Source organism: Bos grunniens, chromosome 3 (genome assembly GCF_055505025.1).
Source record: "Bos grunniens cultivar Pamir isolate PY7600 chromosome 3, Bosgru_T2T1.0, whole genome shotgun sequence".
NCBI classification, from domain to species: domain Eukaryota; kingdom Metazoa; phylum Chordata; class Mammalia; order Artiodactyla; family Bovidae; genus Bos; species Bos grunniens.
In genome coordinates this window covers 107,101,581-107,129,364 of record NC_141167.1, presented here as the reverse complement: position 1 = coordinate 107,129,364, position 27,784 = coordinate 107,101,581, and the positions used below count along the sequence as shown (strand labels likewise).

Here is a 27,784-nt window from a genome sequence, read left to right as displayed (position 1 = left end):
AGGAGGAGCTGTCGCGGTCAGCCGCCTCACAGCGATGGCGGCCGAGCAGGGCCGGCGGCGGCGGCGGCTGCGGCTACGGCCGGAGACAGCAGTGGTGGCAGTAGCGGTGGGTGGCGGGGGCCTGTGACCGGGAGCCACCCCTGGGCCCGGGCATCATGAGCCAAGGCCCCCCCACAGGGGAGAGCAGCGAGCCTGAAGCAAAGGTCCTCCACACTAAGCGGCTTTACCGGTGAGAGGGGCCACGGCGTGAGTGCAGCCGCCAAGGGAAGTGGGGGACAGCGAGAGGCGGGGCCTCCCGGACAGGCGGGCTCCGGTGCCGGGCTGGGGTATGGGTGAGGGAAGAGGGTGCAATTTTGGAGGGAGCAAAGGGGGCGGGGCCGCGTAACCCGGGATTGAGCTGAAAGAAGGAATTGGGTGGGTGGGAGGTTGGGAGGGAAGCACGTGGAGGGAATCTCTTCCGCAGTGAGCTTGGGACGGGCACCGAGCTTTGCGGATTTGGGGTAAGAAGGTGGAAATTGGGACTGCGGGGGCTGAGAAGGTGAAGGTGGGGTCACAGATGGGAGAAAAACCCGGAAGGGAATAGTGCGTAGAACCCTGTAAGGATTTACAGGGAAGAGCCCTGGACTGAAATCAAGAGAGGTCTTTGCTTTGCCGTTCACTGTGTGACCTTGGGCCTTAGTCTTCTCATCCTTAAAAGGAGAGATCTGGATTTGATAGGCTTTTAGGTCTCTTAGGGCTCCGAGTTTTGGGAATCTGAATGAAAATAAAGAGGCTGTAAAATTATTTGTGTTAGACTGGAAGGGAGGTGAAGGACTTTGAGTCCAGAGTTTTCGTAGGTCATCGGAGCCCGTTTCCGGGCACCTGGGGACTCCTGAGCCCTGCTTTCCTTCCAGCCTCATGACTGCGGTCTCTTGCCAGGCAACTCCATTCCTGGTTTCTCATTTCCACAGTGCCACTCACGCTCCTTAACATCTTCATTCAGCCTTTCAGCCCTCTGTTGGGAACAGGCCGGGGTGAACATTTCCTGCCCTGAGTGGAGGATATTTTTGTGTGGGGCAGCTAGAACACGGGTTCTGGATGTGGATCAAAAATAGAATGACACATAGAGACCAAACTGAGTTTTCCACTTTCTACTAGGAAGTTAGGAGTTTGGGGTTTTAATTTGGCTAAGGCTCTGGAACCAGAGGTGTTTGCATGAGAAGACTACCGTCAGAGCCATGAGCCCCATCTTGGCAGTGAAAGAGTCAAGAGCATGTTGTCTTTTCCTCCCTTGTGTAGGCATCCTGCCTGGTCTGGCTTCCTAAGCCAGAAGGCAGAGGGGAGTATCGGCTGCTCCAAAAATAGAAACGTGATCCAAGCCCTCAGCCTCTGGGCTCCCACTGTGGGCTGCCCCAAGCGGTCTCCGGGCGGGTGAAGAGACTGGAGTGGCACGTGTGCCTCCTCATGCTGCCGAGTGTCAGTGCTGCCTGTCAGACAGAGCGTGGGCAGTGTCTGTGAGATTCCTCTCTTGTCTCCAGCTTTTGGAAATGGCTTTGGTCATCCTTCTTATCATTCTCAAATCTTGTTTTTTCTCAAGCCACTGCCCTCACAGAACTGACTGATTTAAGCTGATACGTTTGCATGTGTGGCTTACATGTATGCACAGGGGTCTCTGCTGGTAATTGTGCGTTGTTGGCTTTGGGTAGGGTGGAAATGTGAGGCAGCACATCTTTTTCTATCGTTTATTATAGCAGTGGTGATTGGTGGGAAGAAATGGGGGAAGAAAGTTTGATTTCTCGGCCCAAGGTAAATATGTTGTTGGGCTATGAAACTGGCATTGGAGCTTCTGTAAATTTGGGAAATTCCCACAGTCTGTTTATAGAAATGAAATTCTGAAATGTTTGAAGCTCCTCAGAAAAGGCAGCTGGAAAAGGGATGCTGAAAGGGATGCAAGCACCAATTATTAATAATTAGGCAAATTTTAACTACTTTAAAAAATGTTTTAAACATGTTTTTCTTCTTTAACTCTGTGCTTGACCTAAGATTACAGTAGTGAATGAGACACAAGACTGGTTTTTGCAGTTTTTGTTCTAAATGAGATTACAGTTTAATGGAGGAGCTTATGGTCTGATGGGAAATGTAAAAGAAAGTGTGGAGTCCTCTAAGGTGTAAGAGCTTGCAATTAGAACTCCCTGGAGTAGTGGTTTTGAATTGAGAATCTTAAGGAAGGCTGTGGGGCCTATCCATGAAAACAGCGCCCCCCTCCCCCCTGCACCCCCGCCCCAGATCTGTGCATGGCCCTTTCCTGGGGACGAAACTGGCATATCACTGATGGCCGCCTGGTGCTGCCTTTGGCATTGAGAGCCTGGCTGGCTAAAAGAGCTTGGCTTCCATCTCTAGGCAGCCCAGGAGGTGTTTGGAGAAATGCTGGGCTCTTAAGATTGTCTTTGAGAAGGCCTTGATTACCATCCTACCCACTCAGCTGGGTGTTGGTGATCACTTCCCAAGTACAGGACAGCTTTTAGGGGTGCCGACTGAGCCACCACAAGATGCTAGCCTGCTGTGGCCCACTTTTCCTGGCCCAGGAGCACGTTTCAGTATTCTGAATCCATTTTGGACTATTTTAGGAATTGTAACTCACTATTTTTCAGTTGTTTTGTGTCCAAGAGCAGTGCCTGATTCATCTGTTCTCACAGCTGCTGTCTGTCATCCTCTGGGTTTTTCCCTTCCAGAGATGATACTTACTTAGGTACCTCTTGGCCATCCATTGCAGAGTTGCCCTGAATTTTTCTCTTAAGGCCTGGAGTATCCTCAGGATGAAAACCAACACTTACTAAACACTTACTGTGTACAAGGCATTGTTATGAATGCTTTATGTATTAATTAATTTGCATAAAATAAGTGATGTTACTAATCCCATTTTATAGATGAGAGAACTGAGATAAAGAAGTTAAATATTTGACCCAGGACTGTATAACTGGTAGGAAGTAGAGCTAGGATTTGAACCCAGGCTGTCTGATTCTAGAGACTGTACTCTATATTAAAACAACTGTTTGCTTCAGCAGAATCCAGGAGACTTTAGGAACTTCAGGGACACTCTCATTCCCCTTTCTTTTACCCCATTATTGCAGAACGGAATTTTATGTTAGGAATGCTTTTCCTTTATATCTGATAATAAGCCAGCCTTTTAATAATAATAATTCATTTCACCAGTATATATCAAATGCTCACTATATACCAGTGTTGTATTTAAATTATTTCATTTACTCTTCACAACAGCCCTTTGAGGTAACTACTCTTATCTCCATTTTTATAAATTGGTAACTAAGCCTTAAAGAGGTTAGGTAATTTCACCCAAAACTATAGAGTTAGTAAGACACAGCCAGATTCAAACCCTAGATTTTCTGCCTGGCATCAGAGCCTATGCCCTTTCCATTGAGAGAGCCTGCCTTCCCATATCACAGAGTTTCTCTACCTCGACAGTGTTGGCAGCATGATAGTTACGATGGTGGACTGTCCCGTGTATTGTGGGGTGTCTAGCAGCGCACACTAAATGCCAATAGCAGCGCCTCTCCTTCCCCTCCCCAGGGTTGTGACAATCAAAAATGTCTTCAGCATTGCCAGACATCTTCTGAGGGGGCAGATGTATCAAGATGGAGGCTCTGTTCATCTTGTTTTGAATGGAGCTCAACCTGCAGCCATTTGGTTTCCCTACCCCTAATTCTGTAGCTTTTCCTGTAAGATTAGTATATGGACCATATACATGGCTCAAGGGTTGTTTGCCTGTGATTCCCTGCAGGGCTGTGGTGGAGGCTGTGCATCGACTTGACCTCATCCTTTGCAACAAAACCGCTTATCAAGAAGTGTTCAAACCGGAGAACATTAGCCTGAGGAACAAGTAAGCTGAGACTCTATACACATCCTTAGAGTTTCTCTTTTCCTCTACACCTGAAACCCTGTCATATACAGACATATTCTCTCTTATCTCCTGACTTCATGGTACATAAATGGTCTGTGACATATCTGGCCTTCCTAAGAGGGAGAGGGGATCCCTCACTTTCTGCAGCTTCTATATCTAACAGACCGGTGCCATTAGAGTGGTGTTTGAGTTGGGGGAGTTGACTCTACTGCATAAGGAAAGAAAGAAAGAGATACAGAGGCTGAGTAGAAAGGAGAGAATGGTGCAAGGGAAGAAGATGAAGATTGTTAAGATTCTTACTGCTCCTGCCTGTATCTTGGGGCTCCACTGCCTTCTAGGACTGCTTGTCTTGTGTCCTACTGAGTGGGCCTGGATGTCTAATGGGAGACACAGATGTCTGTCAGTTGGGGTGTTGGCAGGTGCCTTCTTGCCCTCAGTTCTTGTGTCCCGCATGAAGGGATGGCCAGTCCCTCTCAGGCTTCTCTACATCCTCATAGGCTGCGTGAGCTCTGCGTCAAGCTTATGTTCCTGCACCCGGTGGACTATGGGAGGAAGGCTGAGGAGCTACTGTGGAGAAAGGTATACTACGAAGTTATCCAGCTTATCAAGACTAACAAAAAGGTAAGTGGAGGGCTTCTCTGGTGGCTCAGACAGTAAATAATCTCCCTGCAGTGCAGGAGACCTGGGTTAGATCCCTGAGTTGGAAAGAGTCCCCTGGAGAAAGGAATGGTTACCCACTCTAGTATTCTGGCCTGGAGAATTTCATGGACAGAGGAGCCTGGCAGACTACAGTCCATGGGGTCACAAAGAGTCAGACACAATTGAGCAACTTTGGCTTTTCAAGGGGAGGTCGTAGAGCTTGGAAAGAAGTTTGTCTAAAGAGGGGAAGCTAAGGAATGAAAAGAAAGCTAGGCAACTGGCCCAGAGCATGGCTGTAGGTAGCGATATCAAGGAAGCGATAGAAAGGAGGGAGGAAGTCATATAGAATTAGGATTAGGAGAGGAGGGGAGCCTGACCCCAGGTAGGAGACCAGAGAAGGAGATCTAAGGGTATAGGGTTGACTCGTGAGTAAGAGGAGATGTGGATAAAGTTCCAGACTTTATCCAGTTTCCAGAGCCAAAAAGATATGTTTATTTCTTCAGTGAGATAAATAAGATTAGGGACAGGGGAGCAGAACTCTGATCTTGCTGCTTAACTGGCCCCTTCTTTTTCCCTATCTCCAGCATATCCACAGCCGGAGTACCTTGGAATGTGCCTACAGGACACACCTGGTTGCTGGTATTGGCTTCTACCAGCATCTCCTTCTCTATATCCAGTCTCACTACCAGCTGGAACTGCAATGCTGCATCGACTGGACCCATGTCACCGACCCCCTCATAGGTCAGTGAAATCTGAAAGGTGGGGTGGAGGAGCAAGTTGGTTTGTTTCTACTTTGGCATTCTTATCCCTCAGTATCTATGTACCTTGTGACCCAGCCAGGCTGTGAAGATTCTAGAAGACATACAAATGCTTCATGAAATTTGGATTTAACCAAATAAGCATGTGAGTTGGGGTAAAGATCTTAAGGAAAGAGAGAGGCCTCTTTAGTTTGGGGTTATAGACTGATGTAGAGCCAGTGGGAGGGATGGAATGATCTAGAGGAAGTCTGGCACTGGAAGATGATATTGATAGCATTTTTTTTTCTCCCAGTTGGATTTGACTGGCACTTTCTTTTAATTTTAGAAATTGTTTCCTAGTATTTGATGAAATTACTACAGTATTTAGAAATATTGGGAAAATCATGGACAGTCTTTCAAGATAGTGCAAATCTCTTCTTTATTTTCTGAGGTACTGGAGCTATGGTTTACCTCCTTCTCTAGTTGATGGTTTTCTCTTCAGTTTTGACTATCCTTTGGAGCTTCTTCCCTCTTCCCGCTTCCTCCAACTCCCCTTGCTCTTCATACCTCCTGCCCTCCCCCAGCCCCCTGCCCCTCCCCTCACCAGCAGAAAGACATTCTGGGTCAGAGATGGAGGTTATGTCTGTGCCACTGTGTGGCAGCATTCTCTGATCAGAAGGCACTCTGTTTTATCCATTTGAAACACTTAAGAACAAAACAATGGAGGGTTTCCTGGTGGTCTAGAGGTAAGGACTCAGCACTTTCACTGCCGGGACCCTGATCGATCTCTGGTCAGGGAACTAAGATCCTGCAAGCTGCATGGCCAAAAATAAAGCAATGTTAGTCCAAGGCAGAATTCATAGGTGTCATATGAGATTGCCAGGAGGGTCCATAGCCTGAACGAAGATAACGAACCCTTATTTCAAAGAATTACTTCCCCAAACAACTTTATCTCCTTACAGATATTTCTCATTCAGCCAACTCAGCAACGTCTCTATAGTAAATATTGGGGAGGGCTTCTCAGAATGGGAGCTGCATACCTAGGAGAGTGTCTGCAAAGTGCAAGGGATACATGGATGGCCTCGAGCCAGATTGTCATTTGGATTCCAACTCTGTCACTTACCTGTTATGTGACTTTGATTTAACTGTAAAATGGAAGTAATAAGAGTAACTTACCCCTTGGGGTTGCCTTGAGGATCACTTCAGTTGGCCTTGTGATACACTTAGATCAGTACCTAGCACATAGAAGAACTGCCTCCCAAATAGCTGAAGCGCTTTGAAGTCCCAGGGCTGCCTGGGTAAAGGGAGCAGTGAGAGCCCAGGCATCTGTGGCTCTGGCCACCACCTGTCCTCAGGTCAGACAAGTCTCCTCCACGGATGGGCTCTTCAACAGGCTGCCTTCTCCGTGACCTCCTCCGCCAGGCAGAAGGCAGCATTTCCTTTGGCCTCATCTATATGCCATTCTTCCTAGGCAAGTTTCCCATCTTTACCCAAACTTTTTACCCTTAGGTGGGGAGTAGCTCCCCAAGTCACCCACATACTTACACTTGACTTCACTTCTTCTTCCTTTCTAGTAACCTTCCTGTGATGAGCTTTCACATGACCTTTCCCCAGGCAGCTGTCCTAGGTTGAGGACCCTAGACCGTCTCTTCCAGTTCCTTCCTATCCTGTGAATGACTTCTACCCAGGAGCCTCTGTCCCTACCTCTGTCCACCTGTGAGCCTGTGTCTTGGATGGGCGTCATCTCTGCCCCATAAGGCTGGGCTCCAGAACTAGACCTGGGTTCTTGATCTCCATTCTCCACCTAGGAAAGGTGTTTTCCAGAGGTAAGATCAGAAGAATGCGCTTATAAACCTCTCTCTCTCTCTTTCTCAGGATGTAAGAAGCCAGTGTCTGCCTCAGGGAAGGAGATGGATTGGGCACAGATGGCATGCCACCGATGTCTGGTGTACCTGGGGGATTTGTGTAAGAATCAGAACCTTTCATTTGTCTCTGTTTGGGGCTCCACGACAGGCTCCAGCTGTTCAAATTGTTGGTACCACCCTTTAAGCGACTGGAGGGCAGGAGGAGTAGTTTGGGCTCTGATAACTTTTTCCCTCCAGTCTGTTTAGTGTTTCTTTCTCTTCACTGTTCTTCCATGAGTCAGAAAGGATGAGTGAATGCAAGAAGAAGGGGAAAATGTCTTTGTGCTTTAAGAAAGTCAGGGTGATAACCTGGTTTTAGTAGTAAGTTCGGAAGGTTTTAATTTGATGTCCTCTTTTGGAGTTTTCTTTTTCTTCATAGATTCCTAGGGGAATTACGGTTAGACCTCAGGGAGGACTTACCTACCTGAAGTATGTTTCTCAGAATGGAAAAGGACTCTTGCTTTATGCCTCCTGAGTCGCTAATCCTGATAGACAAAGACCTGTAGTCCTGTTAGGCTCCTGGTGTGTGGCTTTTGGATGCATTATCTGTAATTGACCTGAGGTGCCTCTCCCTGCCCTTATCCCACTCCTGAACCCTTTACAGGTGGGGGCACGGGGAGAATCAGGCTTCCCAGGTGGTAAAGAGTCCGTCTGACTGTGCAGGTCCCTGTGTCGAGAAGGGAGGAGGAAATGGCAACCCACTCGAGTATTCTTTTCTGGAAAATTCCATGGACAGAGGAGCCTGGTGGGCTGTAGCCCATAGGGTTGAAAAAAGTAGAACATGAGTGAGCAGATGCAGGCACATGTGTGCACACACACACAGAATCAGCTGCTTCACAGTAGATTGACCTAGTGTCATTAGTAATGTCTTCTCTCTAGAACTGAGCAGTTGAATTCCAGAACCAAATATCAGAAGTCATTTCAAGCATTAATATATGCTGTAGCTCCCCTTCCTTGGGAAGAGATAATCAAGAAGAGCCTCTTTACAAACACTAAATATTCTTTACGTTTTGGACCTACCAGCAAGGAAGTGAGAGTTGAACAATTTGCCCATAGTCATGTAGACTTCCAACTGTGCCAGAGACCCAAACAGCCTGCCTTCTAGCTCAGGTATCTTCCTCCCAGGCTCCTATTACAGCTCTCTAGAGTGGACTTCCAAACTAGGGGAGGTGTTTTCTGAAGCATGGAATTATCGTATTTCTTTTCTTCCTCCCCCTCCTTACAGCACGGTATCAGAATGAACTAGCTGGCGTAGACACTGAGCTGCTAGCTGAGAGATTTTACTACCAAGCCCTGTCAGTAGCTCCTCAGATTGGTAAGTGGACTCCCCACTGGGGCCTCCCAACCCAGCAGCATTTTCTAAGAGGAAAACAGTGTTGAGATGGCAGGCAGGTATACTCACTTCCCTCTAGGTCCTCCTCACTCAGTTCTTTCATACTTCACGTTGGTTCTGAATTCTTTCCCAAGTAACACACACTCAGAAGATGGTGGAAGAGGAAGAGAAATGGGAGAGTCTTGAACTAAGAGGGAAGGAGGTAGAAAAGAAGGGAAAGAAGATGGCTTCCTCATGTCTGGTGTCTCTGTAGAAAGAGGAGACTGTGCTTCAGCTGCCACTATGGAGGCACAGTGAGGGAAGAGATGAGGCTAAATTACAGGAAGAGATGGGGACTAGCATGTCAGAAGGAGAACTCAAAGGCAAGAGACTGAGCCAAGATGAGAGGGTTCCAGGAGTTGAGTCAGTGTTGGAAGAGCCACAGCTGCTGTTGAAGGAGTCGCACCCGTCAGTGCTGAGTCCCTGAGGGCCAGGTGGGATTAGACTGGTAGGACGTGAGTGTGGAATCAATAACCCTCTGGGGGAACAGGATTAGCTGCTGACCACCTGAGAGACCAGTGTCTCCCGCAGAGCCACTGTTCTCCACATGAGTTCTCTGATGCTCAGCATGGGTTGGGCCGGCAGCTTTCAGTGAGTGTTGTGGCCACAGACTGTGTGACTCCTCTTTCTCTCCAGGAATGCCCTTCAACCAGCTGGGCACCCTTGCAGGCAGCAAGTACTATAATGTGGAAGCCATGTACTGCTACCTGCGCTGGTGAGTGTTTGGCAGCTCTTTCCCAGCTTTCACGTCTGCACAGTTCCTGCTTTGTCCTCTCTTTCCGTTCTCCCTTCTCTAGCTCCTGAGGAAGACAGATGGGAGAATGGTGAGGCCGGGGGAGCCTCCTCAGGGACCCTGCTTCCTGGCAGCCCTACTGCTTTTCACACAGCCGCCTGGATTTGTAGGCACTTGGGCAGCTCATGTAGCTGTCTGCTATCATGAAAGCTAACAGGGTAGCTACCTTCCCGAAGAAGGAGATAAATTGGATGCAGTTGGTAAAATCGTACCAAAGTAACCTCTGACAAGAACTTCAAATTGTAGAGCTTTAGTGTCATGAAGTGACAGGCATGACAGACAGCATGGGGGGATCAGTTTAGCAGGGTGGATTACTGCTTCCCTGGATCTCATTCTTATTTCTTAGAATTAAAAAACAACAACAAAACACAGTTTTTTCAGGGCACCCACAGTTGGTTAGACTTAGTTTACTGAGTCACCGTAACCAAACGCACGTGAGACTGACAGGTAAGTGAAAAGGCTTTGATTAAAGTTTAGTGAGACGTGGACTGCCGGGAAGCGCACTGTTGCCACCTCATGAGGGCCAGCGTCTACCTGAGAAGCCAAAGCAGTCTCGGTAGTTACATAGTGAATTGGCTTTCAAGGCCCAGAGGGAGTAAGGTGGTCTTATAGCTTAAATGATCGACTACTGAAGTGTAAATTACGATACCTAATTCTGCCGTAGAATTCCAGGCTGTGGTCCTTGATTCACCTGGTCAAGGAAACCTTTTTTCAGTATCAATAAATATTTGCCCTTTTCTAGATCAGGCACTGTATTTTTATTTATTTTTTAATTGAAGTATAGTTGATTTACAATGTTGGGTTAATTTCTCCTGTACAACAAAGTGATTCGGTTATATATACCTTTTTAAAAATTTTACTTTTGGTTGCTCTGGGTCTGTCGCCACGAGCAGGCTTCCCTAGTTGCGGTGCCTGGACAGTTCGTTGCGGTGGCTTCTCCGGTTGTGGGGTACAGGCTCTCGGCGCGTGGGCTTCAGGAGTTGCAGATGTGGGCTCAGTAGGTGTGCCTCTTGGACCCTGGAGCGTGTGAGCTTCAGTCGTGTGGCTCACAGGCTCTAAGGCGTGTGGGCTCAGTAGTTGGGGCACAAGGGCACAGTTGCCCTGGAGCATGTGGAAGCTACAAATGCCTGGACCAGGGATCAAACCCCATATGCTCTGCCTGGGCAGGCAGATTGCTATCCCGTGTACCACCAGGGAAGTCCTGTACATTCTTATAGTCTTTTCCCTTATGGTTTATCACAGGATGGATGCTGAGCATAGTTGCCTGTGCTGTACAGGAGAACCTCGTTTATTCGTTCTGTATACAATACTTTGCATCTGCTAACCCCAAACTCCCAGTCCATCCCTCCCCCACCTTCCCCTTGGCGACCACAACTCCCTTCTCTAGGTCTGTGAGTCTGTTTCTGTTTCACAGATACGTTCATCTGTGGCATATTTTAGGTTCCACATACAGGTGGTATCCTATGGCATTTGTCTTTTTCTGACTTACTTCATTGAGCATGATAATCTCTAGTTCCATCCATGTTGCTACAAATAGCATTATTTCATTCTTTTTTTATGACTGAGTAGTAGGCCGTTACATAGTATAATATATGTGTGCCCTGTCTTTATTCATTCAGCTGTAGATGGATATTTATGTTGTTTCCATGACTTGGCTGTTGTAAATAGTGCTGCCATGGCACCAGTGGTAAAGAACCCACCTGCCAATGAAGGAGAAGTAAGAGGTGTGGGTTTGATCCCTGGATCAAGAAGATCCCCTGAAGAAAGGCATGCCAGCCCACTCCAGTGTTCTTGCGTTTTTTTGGTGAATCCCACGGACAGAGGAACCTGGCAGACTACAGTGCCTGGGGTTCCGCAGAGTTAAGCACAGCCAGGACAACCTAGTGTGCGCGCACGTGAGCACCGGGGTGCGTGTGTCTGCTTGGCTTACTGTTTTGTCTGGGTATACTCCCAGGAGTGGCATTGCAGGATCATGAGGCAATTCTGTTTTTAGTTTCTTGAGGAATCCCATACTGTTTTCCATAACGGCTGCACCACTTTACATTTCCACCAACGGTGTAACGGGGTTAGCTTTTTCCACCTTCTCCTGCATTTATTATTTGTGTATTTATTCTTACATATGATTACCAGGTTTCTACCCTCCCATTGAATCTTTCCCATTCCTTGTATGCCTTCCAGGGAATGCCCCCCTTTCTTGTCCTGGATCCCGTATCACATTCATAATTATGATTTAGGGTGAGTCACTTGCAGAGAGCCAAGTACATCCAGGTTTGGGAGGTGCCCACTAAGGTCCTCTTCTACGATGCCTAAACAGTTATATCTCGTGTTTTGTGGGTTAGGCATTTGCCTAGGGTCAGTCTGGCAGTCTTCCTCCTGGTGGCACTGTCTAGGGTCAGGCAGTGGTATTCGGCTGGTCTGGTGTCTGATGTGCCTGGAGAATTGGCTTATCTGGACGCCTTTCCCTCTCCTTTTAGTCTTGGGGCCTCTCCATGTGGTATCTTCCTCAAGGTAGATGGACTTCTTACATAGTGGCTCAGGACTCCCAACAGCAAATAATGACCCAAGAAACTTGAAACTAGGGTCTGCACGTCTCTTAAGGCCTGGGCCTGGAAACTGGTGGCGTCACTCCTACAATGCGTTCTCGGCCAAAGCTTTTCAATGGTCGTTGCTTCCCACCCCCACCCCCCTGCCAAGGTTGAAAGGAAGGTGACATAGAACCCACTTCTCAGTGGGAGGAATATCAGAAAATGAATAGCTGTATTTCATTCACCTCTAACATGTATTTCTTCTTTTCTGTACCTTGCTTTTTATAGTTCAAGGATGTTTCAGGGACTTCCCTGGTGGTCCAGTGACACAGAATCAATCTCTGTTTGGGGAACTAGGATCCCACATGCCGTGGGGCATGACCAGAGGAAAAAAAAAATAATAAAAAAATTTTAAAAGACATTTCAAACAACAAGACATTTTTAAAAAGTATAGCATGCTGTTAGTCTTTGTGGTAGGGAGGTCGGGGTTGGAGACTGAGCGGTACTGTGTTTAGCTGTGTGGCCTTTGCATTATACTCGATCTCTCAGGCTTCATTCCCTTGTCTGTACATGTGGGCAGTAGGAGGGTGCAGTGCCTGACAGAGTGGGGTGCTCAGTATATATTTGCATTTGAATGAATATTGTGAAGATTAACTAAAATAGAATATGTAAATACCCTTAATGCTTGTTAAATGCCACCTATTAAGTGCTCTGCTTTTAAAAAGATGAAAAATAGTGTATTTCAGCGATGGTGACTAAGTTATGTTTGTAACATTGAATGGGATTAATTGTCCCATATCTGGATGCAGAGGAGATACAGATGTCATCATTACTCTGATTAATCTGAAAGTTGTATGTGTGTGGTTTTATTAGGAAAGATGGTTTTCACCCTCAGTCTGTATGTGAAAGAGGCGGCTGGGGGCAGCCTGTATTTACTAGAAACAGTGCTCCTGGGACATCCCTGATGGTCAGTGGCTGAGACTCCACACTCCCAATGCAGGGGGCCCAGGTTCGATCCCTGGTTGGGGAACTAGATCTCACACGCCACAACTAAGACCTGGCGCAGCTAAGTACAGAAATAAATATTTAAAAGAAAAACAGTGCTTCCTAAATCCCTGGAAAACTGACATTTCCCCTCTCCTCCTCTGCCAAGACTCAGTAGCTCACCTCTGTCTCCTTCAGCATTCAGTCGGAAGTGTCCTTTGAGGGGGCCTATGGAAACCTCAAGCGGCTGTATGACAAGGCAGCAAAAATGTACCACCAGCTGAAGAAGTGTGAGACTCGGAAACTCTCTCCCAGCAAGAAGCGGTGAGCGGGGCCTGTGGGAAGAGGGGGTCTTCCTGCAGTTTGTGCAGTAGGACCACAGGGAGCTGTTCGCCATCTACCTTGGGCTCCTCTTATTTCAGATGTAAAGACATTAAGAGGTTGCTGGTGAACTTTATGTATCTGCAAAGCCTCCTGCAGCCCAAAAGCAGGTGAGTAGAAGAGAGTGTGAGCAAGAACTGTGTCCTGGGAGCCCCGTCCACAGTGGCTCCTTTATGGCAGGGGACTTGGAGAGGAGGGCGGGGGCTGGTGAATTCTGTCTCTCAATTGGAAATTCTTGAGCTGGTTAGTCCTTTCTCGGCATCCCTCACTGTCTCACCCTAGGTTCCATGCCCATTCTCTGGGTGGCTCACCCTCTGGCAGATTAGGCGCTTACTGGAAGTTGAAGGAATGGCCGAATGGGAAGCCCACCCACATCCCTTCCACTGTATGTCTGCCCTTCCCGTGTTATTCTGTCTGCTTTAGAGATCAGCCAGCACTGAGTCCCCCTCCTCCTCTCTGAAGTCTCCCTTGTAGGATCCCATAGTCTTTTCTCTGAATCCTGTATTCCCAGCTCTTTGTGCCTGCCTCAGCCCCCATCACTGACCTCCCATTACTCCTGCGCTTCCACAGCTCCGTGGACTCAGAGCTGACATCACTTTGCCAGTCAGTCCTGGAGGACTTCAACCTCTGTCTCTTCTACCTGCCCTCCTCACCCAACCTCAGCCTGGCCAGTGAGGATGAGGAGGAGTATGAGAGTGGATATGCTTTCCTCCCGGATCTTCTCATCTTTCAAATGGTCATCATCTGCCTTATGGGGGTGCACAGCTTGAAGAGAGCAGGTAACTCTCCCTATGTCCCTCTTTTCTCTCCCACTGGCTTCTGGGATCCTCACTACCCTTTTCTGCAGCTCCTTATCCATAAAGTAGCTTCCACAAGTAGTCCCTTCACTACCTGTGTCTCTGCCTGTAGGAGAGAGCCCTGAAGGAGCTCCTAGTGAACAAACAAAGGCAACAGCATATTCCCACCCCCTCCACCCTCCCACACGCACAGATACATGCACCCTTGTCTGGGACCAAGGCAGACAGTGGTTGAGATGCTTAACTGTTGATCCAGATGGAATTCAGACTTGGTGGCAGTGGGGCCGGGGGCAGTTAGTTTCTGCCAGAGGTATATGTAGAGCAAGGTTGGATGGAAGGGAGGGAGAGACGGGACTGGGTGTGAACATGCTGGGGAGGGGCCTGTGTGAACACATCAGAGCTGGGCAGGATGAGGTGGGACAAGAGGAAGCAGGATGAGCTGACACATTGCACATTACATGGTGGGAGTGCAGAGACCTGAGAAATCTTTTTTTACCTTAGAGAAAGTTTTTAGAGGTAATTAAATCCTTGGGAGAGTTGAGAACAGGTGAGATGAGGTTGGAATTAATGGTGCTTCCTACTCTTCAGGGCCATTAGCCCCTAACACTGGCTTTCCTGGGTTTAGGATCCAAGCAGTACAGTGCAGCCATTGCCTTCACCCTGGCCCTCTTCTCCCACCTCGTCAATCACGTCAACATCCGGCTGCAAGCTGAGCTGGAAGAGGGCGAGAATCCCGTCCCGGCGTTCCAGAGCGATGGCACAGGTACAGGGATGGGGGGGTTGTGGCTGTGGAAAGGTTAGCATGGGGTGTGGGGATCCTGGGAGGGGAACACAGGTGTGGCGGGGTGGGGGCTGTCAACGCCTGCCAGTGTCCCAGCGTTGACCCTCCTCTTTCCACAGATGAACCGGAGTCCAGGGAACCCTTGGAGAAGGAGGAGGAGCCGGGGCCTGAGCCTCCTCCTGTAGTACCTCCAGAGGGTGAGGTCAGAAAGAGTCGGAAGTTCTCCCGCCTCTCCTGCCTCCGCCGCCGCCGCCACCCACCCAAAGCAGGTGATGACAGTGACCTGAGTGAAGGCTTTGACTCGGACTCAAGCCATGACTCGGCCCGGGCCAGTGAGGGCTCGGACAGTGGCTCCGACAAGAGTCTTGAAGGTGGGGGAACAGCTTTTGACGCTGAGACAGATTCAGAAATGAACAGTCAAGAGTCCCGATCAGACCTGGAAGATATGGAGGATGAGGACGGGACACGGTCCCCAGCCCTGGAGCCATCTCGGGCCAGGTCAGAGGCTCCTGAATCCCTCAATGGGCCTCTGGGCCCCAGCGAGGCCAGCATTGCCAGCAATCTACAAGCCATGTCCACCCAGATGTTCCAGACCAAACGCTGCTTCCGACTGGCCCCCACCTTCAGCAACCTGCTCCTCCAGCCCACCACTGAAGCACCCGTCTCGGCCACCCTCAGGCGCTGTGTCAATGGAGATGTGGACAAGCCTTCAGAGCCAGGTATGTGGGCCTCTCTCCATTGTCCTGCGGGTCCACACCTATGTACTGTCAGCACTCACTTGAGAGAGGCTGCTCTTTTCTCCGAGTACTTCTCATCCCTACCCTTGCTGCCTTGCTTCCGGCCTCTGCCTGTAGTGTGGCCCAGGAGCTTTTCCCTGGAGATCCCCTCTCCTGCTCACTTGGTCATTCTCAACTCCCAGCTGATTTTGTGGTCCTATTCTCCTCCCATTCCCACCTTGCCCTGTGGGTTTGGGGTTTTCCTCCCCACACAACACTGTAGCAACAACTTCTGTGCTATCCCAGGTGCTGCCAGGGCTCCTGGAAACTAGAAAATCCAGCACCCACTAGGAGGGCAGGTAGATTGGAACAAGACATTTCTTCTGAGGGCCTTCCCCTGAGGTGCAGAGGGAGCACCTGGTGAGCGGCCACGAGCGTTTGTGGCGTCTACACTGTGTAAGCATCAGGCTGCACTTTTTAGGGTCTTGGCTTATTTAACTTTCACAGCAGTCTTTTTTTCTTACGAGTTTTTTGTTGTTGTTGTTTTGTGTTTTTAGTTTTTTTGGCCACACCTTGTGACATGTGGGATCTTAGTTCCCTGACCAAGGATTGAACCCGTGCCTCCTACATTGGAAGCACTGAGTCTTTACCACTGGACCCCCAGGGAAGTTCCCACGGCAGTCTTGTGGTGGGAGAGTCATCATCCCTGTTCTGAATGCTGTCCCACTAAGCTTTTGTGCAATGCTCCTTTATCCTGGAACATGCTTTCCCTCTCTTGCTCTGAGTGTGTTGCTTGGCTGATTCTCACTTGCCTTCTAGATTTTGCCTTATGAATCACTTGGTGTGGGAGTCCTCCGAGGGTCAGCTTCCTGTGGTCTCCTGTAGCTTCTATACCTCCACAGCTTCCAGCACTTTCCCATTCAAGTGATGATGTCCGTTGGCTTGTATGTGTGCCCACCAGTACCATGAGCCTTTTGAGGGCAGGGCAGTCCATGTTTTGTCTGTTGCTGTATCCCCATTACCAAACATAGGGCTTGGCACAGTGCTGGGGCTTAGGAACTACTGAATGAGTAAAAGAAATGAGGAGGCTGATGCTCAGAGGTGGAGTGTGACCTGTGTCGTGTTCTAACCTGCAGGCTTACAGAGCTGGGAGCTGGAAGTAGTTTTAAATTCTGTACCCTTTTTCACCCTACCTGTAGCTCCTTTCTGTCTGCCCTGCCTTTTGCACAGAATGAGCACATCATAGATGTCAGTTGAGTGAGTAGCTGTAGATCTCACAAATTAGTTCGTATTTTAAAAGGCACGAGGCTCTTGGCTTAAAAGCAATCAGTTAGTGGACCTAGAGAAATCAGGCCGGAATCTCATTCCTCTCTTCTCACGTCAGAATTCTTCAGAAGAGTCCAGGCAGGTGGGCGCACGCGCCTCTCAGAGCTGAAGTCTTGCCGTATGTCTGCTAGTTGCTCATCCCAGTTCTCTGTCTCCCACTCCCAGCCTCTGAAGAGGGCTCGGAGTCGGAGGGAAGCGAGTCCAGTGGGCGCTCCTTTCGGAACGAGCGGAGCATCCAGGAGAAGCTGCAGGTCTTGATGGCCGAAGGCCTGCTCCCTGCTGTGAAAGTCTTCCTGGACTGGCTGCGGACCAACCCCGACCTCATCGTTGTGTGTGCGCAGGTGCGTCACCCCACGCCACTGCCCTCTTTAGGTCCCAGGGTGTGAGGGGAGGGCTGGGCCAGCCTCAGCGGGGCGTGGGAATCCCCTCAGCTGGGCTGGGCAGGCAAAAGGTGTTGTCAAGTACCTGTTGTGTGCTGAATCCTAATGCTTTTTACAGGCTAGGCTTAGGCATGACCTTTACCCTCAAAGAGCCTGTGGCCTGGGCTGGGATACAAGTCTTGTGGACTGGGAAAGTGAGAAAGCTGCTTATTCGGCTTTGTGTCCCCAGCGCTAGGCATAATGCCGGCTGTAGTGAGTAATGTTGGTGAAAATACATGTTCAAGGGCTAACCTTGGTAGGTAAACATCAGCACCCAGAGAAAAGAGAGGGCACAGCGTGGCGACAAGAGAGATGGGCCTAGGCAGGGACAGGGTGCACAGATGAGGCACAGCTGCTATGGGCAAGGAAGTGGCTTAGAGAGTTCTGCAGCTGGAGCGAGCAGTGTCAGAGGTGGGCGCCCATGGAGGCTGGCTGGGTTGATGGCGGCCTCCTTACCTTCTCAGGTTCAGAGTCTTCATCTCAAGCCTCTGGTGTTCTGAGGCTTTTCCTCAATGTGGTTTTATTCCAGAAGCAGACCTGCCTGCTGTGGAAGACCCTTTTCCCTGTCAGTTGCCCTCTTCCCTCAAAGAGAGAGTTAGGTCAGGGCCAGGCACACCCTGGGGCGTGTGCTTGTGCCTGAAAACAGCTAGTCAGTCACCGTTAGTCATCGAGGGTGGTGAAGTGAAGATGGCGGCGGTACAGGCCGCTTCCCCAGAGAGCTGGCCCCGTGTGCACCTGGAGGGCTGAAAGGAGAAGTTTGTGCTAGAGAGACGCTTCTTCCAGCGCTCTAGCTTTTTCCATTACCGTGAACCAGAGAGTTCCTCCTGTGGTTTCACACCTTCCCTTTTCATGAAGCCCTCAACTGCTGATGAAGCTCACCGAAGCTTCAGGGTTCCCCTTCTTCATTCCTTCCTGTTTTCCAAGTCCTCTGTAAGCCCCACTTTTGTTAATTTTTTTGTTAACGCTTTTAGGCATGTGACCATAGCCCTAGGCCTCCCAAATCTAGTGCTTCTGTGGTTCACTGCCAGCCTCCAGTACTGCCCCAGCTAAAGACTTTCTCTTCTGTCTCTCTCTCTCAAGAGCTCTCAAAGTCTGTGGAACCGCCTGTCTGTGTTGTTGAACCTGTTGCCAGCTGCTGGCGAACTCCAAGAATCTGGTGAGTGAGTCCCTGGCACTGCCCTCCCTTCCCCTCTCCCTCACTGGCCACGGACCCCCCCACCCCCCTACCCCCCTGGTAACCTGGCGCTTAGGGTAAGGAGGTTAATGCGATTCACTGTGTCACCTCCCTAACACACAGCAGTCATTGTGGTCTGGGCTTCTCTCGTTCCCTGCCCGGACACTGCCCCACTGTGGGCAGGTGGCCTGGGCCACCAGGGAGTGTGCTTGCCGAGCGGTCCTCTAGCCCTTCCAGTTTTGGTCTCCTAAATCTCTGCCTGACGGCCCTGTGGACCATCTCTCCTTTCCTCCCTGCATCTCTCCCCACCGTCTGTCCAAGGAGTATGTCCTGCCTGGGAGTTCCCAAAGGGAAGCACTGTGTCCCTCCGACCGGGGGCTCTCACAGCGCAGGGGCCTCATGTGTCCTCTTTTCTCCCCAGGCCTGGCCCTGTGTGCTGAGGTCCAGGAGCTGCTTGAAGGCTGTGAACTGCCTGACCTCCCATCTAGCCTGCTGCTCCCAGAGGACACGGCCCTTCGCAACCTGCCTCCCCTCCGGGCGGCCCACAGACGCTTTAGCTTTGATACAGCTCGGCTCTTGCTCAGCACCTTAGAGGAGGTGAGGCCGGCACTCCTCGTGCCACAGGCTTTGTCTTTGAAGATTCAGTAGCAAAGCAGGAGCTCGGGCTGGGGGTGGGGCTGGGGGGCAGGCTGGCACCCCTTCTATCCAGACATGGAGCATGTCCCTGGCTGCAGCTCTGAGTCCTTTTTCACTCAGTGAACCATCTGTCATTCTTGGCAGGATGTCCATCCACAGTGTCTCCCTTTGTAGAACAAGCCATCTTCCCCTTTCCCCACCTTTTGGAGAGGACAGAACGAGTAAATTATTAGGGCTTTAAAATCTCTGTTGATCTCGTTTCTCTTCTGAGCCCAGCCTCCTCTAAGCTGAACAGCACACAGAGAAGGTTGGAGCTGGATGGGAATGTGCTGCCCATTTAGTCCAGAGACTTTCACCCTTGAGTCTGTGTCACCACATGGGCTGTCCGGGGGCAGCAGAGGGAAGCCAAGTGGACTGGCATACCAGCACCATGCACACAGGCGCGCGCGCGCACACACACACACACACACACACACACACACACACAGTACACACACGCCCTTTGGTTTCTCCTTCTCCAGCCAGAGCAGGTTGGCTTTATGCTCTGTTTTATATTTTAGCACTCTAGGTTAAGACTTTTGTTTGATTGGGAAAGAAGGGTTTTGCTGACCAAGAACTTAAGTTGGAAATGGTGACGTAGTCTGTCCTCTCGTTGTACACGTTAGGATCGAGCCCTAGAGGAGAGAGATGCATGAGAACCCAGGTCTCGTGTCTCCCAGCATGTGGCCTTGTCGCTGTCTCTCTTCTCAGCCCTGAGTCCTGCTTCTCCAGTCCTTCTCAGAGTCTCCTCCCCCTGTGTGGTCCCTCTCTTTCTGGTAGCTACAGGCTCTGGGCCTCGGTGCTCCTCTTCTCCCTATACACCTCAGGCCTTTGCAGGGAGCCCGTGTTGCTGAGGGGGCTGGACTGGCGGAGGGCGGGGAGGGGAGGAGGAAGGAGCCCTGGCGGGGGCAGGTGAGCTTGGCAGACTCTGCTTAGCCAGGCTGGCTCCCGTGTCTCCACAGACAGTCGTGCGGATCTGCTGCATACGCAGCTTTGGCCACTTCGTTGCCCGCCTGCAAGGCAGCATCCTGCAGTTCAACGCAGAGGTCGGCATCTTTGTCAGCATCGCCCAGTCTGAGCAGGAGAGCCTGCTGCAGCAGGCCCAGGCCCAGTTCCGCATGGTGAGTCAGGCTGCCCCTCCCTGTCCGCTCTGCTCCCACAGGCTCACTGAGAAACCACGGCCAGAGGCTCAGACATGCTGTGGCCCTCAACTGAAGAACCTGGTCACTGGGGCCAGGGCAACAGAGACCGAGCCTGGGGAGACCAGAGGGCCGGGAGAGAAGTAAGGGCAGATGGGGAGTGAGAGGTGCTTTGAGCAGGGGCAGCCTGGCACCGCCGCTGGATCTCGACTGACTGGGGATTGAGGGCCATTTCTGTCACCTCCCAGTCTGAATTGAGCAAGTCACTTAACCTTGCTAAACCTGTTTCCTCATCAGTTACGTAGGAATAGTACAATCAGCTTTATGGGGTTGTTGTGACTAAGGCATGGTAGTGAACGTCAGGCACTTGGCGTGTTGTATTAGGCAGTGTGTGTGCTCAGCAAATGCTCCCTGACTGAGGTTCCTGCATCAAACACCATGCAGGAACCTCCCATCCCACAGGAGCCCCGAAGGGTAGGAGGCGGCCTCTGTGATTTCTTTCCCATTCAGTCGTTCGTTCTACAGATATTTACTGAAAATCTGCTGTGTATCAGTAGCCTAGGCCTGGGAGTTACAGCCGCAGACAAGACAGGCCTGTGTCCTGTGGTGCTGGTGCTTTGTGGCAGCAGCCGGGCTCTGGGGCCTGCGCAGCCCTGGCGTGTTGTCCTGCCCCAGCTCAGTGGCACCGGCACATTTGGGTGGTGGTGTCTGGCACAGCAAACACAGCCCGTGTGTCCTGGTGAGCCCAGGGCTTCCTCATCTCAAGCCAGTCTCCTCCCCCGTGTTCTTCCTTTCCCCATCCACAGGCTCCCCCACCTCTGAGCACCCCCTTCCTGCAGATGGGAAGCAGCACTGGCTCCCCAGAAACTCCCTTCCTTGCTGTGTTAAAAGCAAGCACATTTTGTTAAAAACTAACTTTTTATGTTAAGACTTTTATTCCTATCCCATAGGGGAAAACAAGGGGCCTTACAAAAATAATTATGGGGAAGTTACACAGCTTCAGAAAATGTGGAGTGTTTGCAGGCATTTCCTTTGGCCTAGAACTCCTGAAGACTCCTCCTGGGGGCGGGGAGTGCTTGAGAGCCCCTCTGGTGTGCTGCTGGACCCACAGGCCGCTCTGGAGCCAGGCCACACTGCCTGCTGAGACTGCATCCTGCGCCACCCGAGGCAGGGTTTCCACCCTAAGGGGTTCAGCTCCCAGTGGTGACAGCAGCGGCTCCTTGTCATACTGCCACCTCCCATCGTGTATCGAGTTCTCCGTGTGCAGAGCTGCTTTGCATGCGACATCTCAGGTGCCTGCATCCTCACTTCATAGGCGAGGATGCACAGAATGTCAGAGGGAGGTGTGGGCGGCTGAGCCAGGGCCCTGGAATTGGAAAGATCTGGCTCCTGTCCTTGTTCTAAGCTGCTCTGGGGGCTCAGCTTCTCCACAGGCCAGGGGGGCCGCTGCTCTGCTCTCCAGGCTCTCATGTCTGCTTGGGTTAGGGAACCCCTTGTTCCCCATCGCCCGGTCTTCCGCATCCCTTCTTTCCTTTCTCTACCAGTGTTTCTCAAAGGGGATACTCTGGACGGGGGTAAGAGGTGGACACTTCCTACCGATAGTATAATTACCAAAACTAAGAAAATAGGATTGGTGCAGTACTGTCAACTACAAGCTTTATTCAGATTTCACTAGTTTTCCTGCAAATCTCTTTTTTTATTTTCCCCGAGGATCCCACATTACATTTGATTATTAATGTCTCCTCAGTCTTTGCTTGTCTTTTATGATCTTGACACTTCTAAAGAGTACTGGTCAGCTGCTCTGTGGAGTGACCCTCACATGGCTTTGTCTGGCATCTTCTCATGATCAGGAGGAGGCTTACATCCCAGGTTATTGTTTTAAATCCTCACTCTGATGATGCCAGTTTGTTCATCAGAGAGTCTTTAATGGTTCCCCGTGTCTTCTAGAATAAGTCCCCATTCTTAATTTCATCTTTAGACCATATTCATCTAGAAGACAAAGGAAAACCATCACGGGGCTTTTAGTCAGGGCCATGGTGGACCACGGATGGTTTTTGAAAGATTTCTTTGGTTGTCAGCAGAGAAAATGGGTTGGAGGCAGAGAGCAGAAAGAAGGTGGTTTTAATAGTCTAGGTTGGGGGTACTGGCTTAGGCTAGGGTTGTGCTTTGAAAATAGAAGGATGCAAAGGGGTGTGCGTGAATTTTTTTTTTAAAGGAGGTACAGTTGACAGGACTGGGAGGCTGATAACTTCTGGGGCTGAGAGGAAAAAGTCGAAGCTGGTTATCTTTCTGACTTGACAGATGGTGGTTTATTTAGCAAGCTGGGGAACATGGGAGGATTAGAAGCAGCTTTGGAGAAGCAGATCGGGCTGTTGAGTTGGGTATATACTTCTCAAACTCAGGAGTGGTCAGGTCTGGGCTGCAGCTGTAGATTTTGGAAGAAGTTTGCAGGTGGATGGTGACAGAAAGTGAGGGGTTGCATGAATGGTGTTCCCTGGGAGGAAGGGAGGATGAGGGGGCCAGAGGTGAGACCAGACAGGTGCTGGCCCCGCCTTTCCTTCCTGGGGGCGTGGGCTGCTAATGGGAGGTGTTCGGATTGCACCAGAGTGGTATTTTGGCTCCCACGCCTACCTTCCCCTCACTTAGCAGAAGCAATAGAGAGTTGACTTATATAAGGCTGTACCTATTCCAGACCTGAGGAATCCCTTTTGGAATTCTTGATCACTGGAGAAAGGAATATTCCCCCAGCTCCTTGTCCCAAGCTTAACACCTGTTTCTTTCCCCCTTTTGTAGGCACAGGAGGAAGCTCGGCGGAACAGGCTGATGAGAGACATGGCCCAGCTACGACTTCAGGTAGGAAGCCAGGGCCCAGCACTGCTTTTGCTCCTGACCTGTTGCTGCCTGAAGTCCCCGCTGTGGCCCTCCACCTCGCCCTGACTACCCTCAGCCTCGTAGACTGCCCCCCACTGCGACTGGTCACTGAGCCTTTGTGCTCCCGTCCTGCCTTTACTTCTCTTTTCCTTCTCTTCCTCTTAACCATTGTTCCTGTCTACTTTTCCTCTGAAGCCATTCGTAGGAAATGGCAGCAGGAGGAGTCCCGTAAGAGCCACCTTGAGAAGCATTCTCCCCCAACCCAGCCCGCACACAGCTCCCCCCCGACCCTGCCTTCTCTCAACAGCTTGAGGTCTCTCAGCTGGAAGGGAGCCTGCAGCAGCCCAAGGCACAGTCAGCAATGTCTCCCTACCTCGTCCCCGACACCCAGGCCCTCTGCCACCACCTCCCTGTCATCCGCCAGCTGGCCACCAGTGGCCGCTTCATCGTCATCATCCCAAGGACAGGTGAGTGCATTGGAGAGGTCGGGGCACAGAGTAAGGCTGAAAGAGAATCTGGCTGGGGATTGAGAGGCCCTTATGCAGGCCCAGCTCACACACAGTGCCCTTGGTCAAGTCCAGCCACCTCTCTCAACTTCAGTCATGTCATCTGTGAAGGGGGCATGACCATCTCTGTCAAACCCTGACTTACAAGGAGGTTGGGAGAAGCAGGTGAGAAAATCTGAGGGAAAGCAGTTGGTAAGTTCCCAAGTGCACTGTTGGCAGGAGGTCAGTCAGACCTTCGGGGCTCCTATGGGGGCTGCAGTGTGTCCTGGAGCGAGCGCAGGTGCTTCTGCAGAGCTCTCATCACAGCAGCCGGAGCTCATCTGTTTTGTCCTTCCCCCACCCTCACCATGTCCGCCAGTGATCGATGGCCTGGATTTGCTGAAGAAGGAACACCCAGGGGCCCGGGATGGGATCCGATATCTGGAGGCAGAGTTTAAAAAAGGGAACAGGTGAGTGCAGGCCTGGCTGGACCTGTCCTGAGCCCAGGTCAGCACAGATGCCTGTGTGTTCCTGGTGTAAGACACATGCTCGTGGTCCCTGCTCACACTTGGCTCACGGCCTGGGGAAGGAGGCCAAGGATATAATTATTAGTCAGGGGGTTAGGTGCTGAAATAAACAATGATTGGAGGAGCCAGGAGCCCTGTTGGGGAGCATTGGCCTGCTGTCCATCTGCCTCTGGGGCAAACATGGGATCAGTGTCAGTGGGGAGAGGGGAGCAAGCCCCCAACTCAAGCCATGGGCGCTTTTGCAGGAGTTTCTCCTGCTTTAGGTGATCAGGTTGACCAGGGGGTTCCCACGGTTCAGGGGTGAGGGGTGGCAGCGTGTAGGTGCTCAGCCCAGCACAGGCCCTTCCTTCTGGCCTTTGGGGCCAGAAGAGGACTAGGCACTGGGTGTTGGGAGGAGGGAGAGAGCTCCCCGCTCTCTGCTGGCTGGCCCACCCTCCTCTGCATCTGCCCTTGCCTGGCCAGGAAGCCACACAAAGCCTTCTTGTTTGGACCTTGTCTCCAGAAGCACTAACTTGAAAAGCATCCGCTGCTTCTCCCCACCCAGCTCCTCCCCAGGGAGGAATCAAAGAAGTGATGTTATCAGGAGGAGGAACAAGCGGGGCTCAGCAGCTGGGGAGCCACTTAGAATGGCTCCAGACGGACCTGTGACATGGGAGAAACCCCTTCCCCTCCCATGACACGGGGTCTCTGTGCCACAAGGGCCCACTTTGTGTGAGCTGGGCACCCCCACACCCCTGCCCCTGCCACTCTCCCATCTCCCTGCAGGTACATTCGCTGCCAGAGAGAGGCGGGGAAGAGCTTTGAGCGGCATAAGCTGAAGAGGCAGGATGCCGATGCCTGGTAACATTTCTGCCTGTGCCCCTGGAACCCCATATACGCTGCCTGCCTTGCTCCTCTGTGGGCACGCCCCAGGAGAGAGGGATAGGGCCAGAGATCCAGTCACAGGCAGCAGGACCAGCCTGGGGCCAGGTGCCTCTGTGGATCTCACCCTAGAGGCAATGAGAAGTCACCCCAGCTCTGGAGCCCCTGCGGTCCTGAGATCCTTGGGCGCAGGGCCCTCCCTCATCGTATCTTTGCCTGGTTCCTGGAGCTCATCCTCCAGGCCAGCTCCCAGAACCCACTGCTTCGAGCTGCCTGGTAGCTCTTTCTGTCTCCTGGGCCCCTCCCCATCCCAGCTTCCCTTCTGCCCTGGGGATGTGGTATTCAGATCAGATCAGATCAGATCAGTCGTTCAGTCGTGTCCAACTCTTTGTGACCCCGTGAATCGCAGCACGCCAGGCCTCCCTGTCCATCACCAACTCCCGGAGTTCACTGAGACTCACGTCCATCGAGTCAGTGATGCCATCCAGCCATCTCATCCTCTGTCGTCCCCTTCTCCTCCTGCCCCCAGTCCCTCCCAGCATCAGAGTCTTTTCCAATGAGTCAACTCTTCGCATGAGATGGGCGAAGTACTGGAGTTTCAGCTTTAGCATTATTCCTTCCAAAGAAATCCCAGGGCTGATCTCCTTCAGAATGGACTGGTTGGATCTCCTTGCAGTCCAAGGGACTCTCAAGAGTCTTCTCCAACACCACAGTTCAAAAGCATCAATTCTTCGGCGCTCAGCCTTCTTCACAGTCCAACTCTCACATCCATACATGACCACAGGAAAAACCATAGCCTTGACTAGACGAACCTTTGTTGGCAAAGTAATGTCTCTGCTTTTGAATATGCTATCTAGGTTGGTCATAACTTTCCTTCCAAGGGGTATTCAGTGTTGTGCTAATGCTGGAACTTGGCCCTCCTTCCCCCTCCCCTCCCCGCTCCAGGACGCTCTATAAGATCCTGGACAGCTGCAAACAGCTGACTCTGGCCCAGGGAGCAGGTGAGGAGGACCCGAGCGGCATGGTGACCATCATCACAGGCCTTCCACTGGACAATCCTAGCACGCTCTCAGGCCCTATGCAGGTGGGTTACGGGGTGGTTCGGGAAAGAGTGGAGTGGGGAAGAGGTACCGGAGTCGACTCCCTCAGACCAGACAGCTGCCCTTTTCCTCTTCCGCTACCCCTTCCCCAGCCCCTCAACGACTTGTCCTGTAATTTAGGAGGTCAGGCCCTCCTCAGTCTGTCCTTCCCACAATTCCACAGGCAGCCTTGCAGGCCGCTGCACATGCCAGTGTGGACATCAAGAATGTTCTGGACTTCTACAAGCAGTGGAAGGAGATTGGCTGAGACTGAGCCCCAGGCCCTGCAGCGGGGCTGACTCCAGATCTCTCCTGCCCTCCCTGGCAGCCAGGACCACCACCTGTAGTCACCCCACCACACGCAGACTCACGCACGCACACAGGAAGGAAGCCCAGCTGCACACGGGCTGCAGGGAGGGCCCAGGAGCCAGCTGGGAGGGCGGGGTCCCCCTGTTGCCAAGACAACGTCAGGAAAGCAAGGAAAGTGCTTGGAGCAGGAGAGGCCTGTGGGCCCCTAGCCAGCCTTCCTGCCTCAGCCCCCTGCTTTCCCCAGGGGCAGGTGGCAGGTGCGGTGTCTGTTTGATTGGAGTGGTTCCTGGACCTCTGAGGGGAAGGGACAGCAGAAGGGGCCCTTCCTCACCCAAGACGCAGGGTGGGTGGTGCCAGGAGTTGGGGCCCTCGGGGTCTGGGGCAGAGTTGGGTAACACCGGGTGTCTGGGTGGTTCTCTGCAGACCCTTCCTCTCCTCAAGGACCACCCGCCCCTCTCATCCCCCTTTGCAGGGACAGGCAGCTCTGGAGCCTTGGGGACTCATAAGGAAGAGGGGCCTGGGGCTGCTGGCACCGACAGCAGGGCAGGGCTTGGATCCCCTCCTCCTGCTGCGGGGGCCGCACACCGTTGCCCCACTCGTTTCCTGTCTCCCCTCTTCTGGCTTCCAGTGCAGGGAGCAGGCCCGCAGCAGCTACAGGCAGTCTGGCCTGTGTGCCAGGGAGAGCTCCTGTGCCCACCAGCCCCCGGTCACTGTGTGTTGTGCTCTGGGCTGGGACAGAGTGGGGTGCCAGTAAGAGAGGGGGCAAAGTTTGAGGCCACCACCCCCCTTACTATTGAGGGAGGGGCCTGAACTCAGATGGGCAGCAGAAAGGAGAGGCCCCTTGAAGTTGCCTGGCTGGGTGTCCTCTGCCCTAACGGGCTTCCCTACTTCTGTCCTTCCCCAGGACTGAAGGCCTGGGGGAGCCGAGCGTGGGGCTAGCTTTTGGAGTGCCAAGGTGAATGTGAGAGCAGAGATCATGGATAGCTCAGGGCAGTGAGTGGAGCCACAAGAGCGGGGCTGCATGAAGGAGGCTTTGGCCAGGATTTCCTCGGCCCCTCCCACCTTGGGCTGCACACATAGCGTGGGCTGGGGGTTGAGGGAGGGGGGTCTCAGCTCTGCTGTTCCCCACCCCAGTGCTAGCCCAGCTTCCCAGGCTGTTCTCGGGACAGCAGGCTTCCTGCATCCTTCCTCTAAGAAGGCAAGTCTGGGACAGCCTAGGGGGAGTGGGGTCACTCCCACTTCCAGTCCCTGGCAGAGACTTGAGACTAAAGCATCACTTAATAAAGACCCCCTGAAGCCCTCCCTGCCTCCCGGTGCCTTTCTGTACAGTTTTACTGGAACATGGGAAAGATCACAGGCTGAAATGGCAGTTTGGAAAGGTTTCTATGATGT

At 51.7% G+C, this 27,784-nt stretch overlaps 1 protein-coding gene across 5 annotated transcripts; it reads left to right on the top strand.

Moving 5' to 3' along the window:
- The first annotated feature begins 28 nt into the window (after positions 1–28).
- SMG5 (SMG5 nonsense mediated mRNA decay factor) lies at positions 29–27,692 on the top strand. 5 transcript variants are annotated; one of them, XM_086393296.1, is made up of 23 exons: positions 29–229; positions 3,779–3,877; positions 4,396–4,519; positions 5,122–5,278; positions 7,150–7,239; positions 8,404–8,493; positions 9,187–9,265; positions 13,051–13,176; positions 13,275–13,343; positions 13,516–13,618; positions 13,804–14,012; positions 14,656–14,793; positions 14,931–15,530; positions 17,019–17,194; positions 18,353–18,428; positions 18,868–19,043; positions 20,084–20,242; positions 23,054–23,113; positions 23,439–23,598; positions 23,996–24,086; positions 24,909–24,983; positions 25,950–26,088; positions 26,268–27,692. In XM_086393296.1, the coding sequence occupies exons 10-23, from the start codon at positions 13,590–13,592 to the stop codon at positions 26,349–26,351; spliced, it is 2,172 nt and encodes a 723-aa protein (XP_086249422.1). In that variant the 5' UTR covers positions 29–229; positions 3,779–3,877; positions 4,396–4,519; positions 5,122–5,278; positions 7,150–7,239; positions 8,404–8,493; positions 9,187–9,265; positions 13,051–13,176; positions 13,275–13,343; positions 13,516–13,589; the 3' UTR covers positions 26,352–27,692. The 5 variants fall into 5 exon arrangements, with proteins under 5 accessions (XP_086249422.1, XP_086249418.1, XP_086249419.1 ...); XM_086393292.1 differs by lacking the exon at positions 13,516–13,618; XM_086393293.1 differs by lacking the exon at positions 13,516–13,618 and having other exon boundaries at positions 29–246.
- Positions 27,693–27,784: the final 92 nt, after the last annotated feature.

Excerpts from the sequence above, each read along its gene's own strand:
- SMG5 (XM_086393292.1), top strand. The coding sequence starts at position 156 with ATGAGCCAAGGCCCCCCCACAGGGGAGAGCAGCGAGCCTGAAGCAAAG. Across the intron at positions 230-3,778 it reads CACACTAAGCGGCTTTACCG|GGCTGTGGTGGAGGCTGTGC; the intron begins GTGAGAGGGGCC and ends GATTCCCTGCAG. Across the intron at positions 26,089-26,267 it reads CGCTCTCAGGCCCTATGCAG|GCAGCCTTGCAGGCCGCTGC; the intron begins GTGGGTTACGGG and ends ACAATTCCACAG.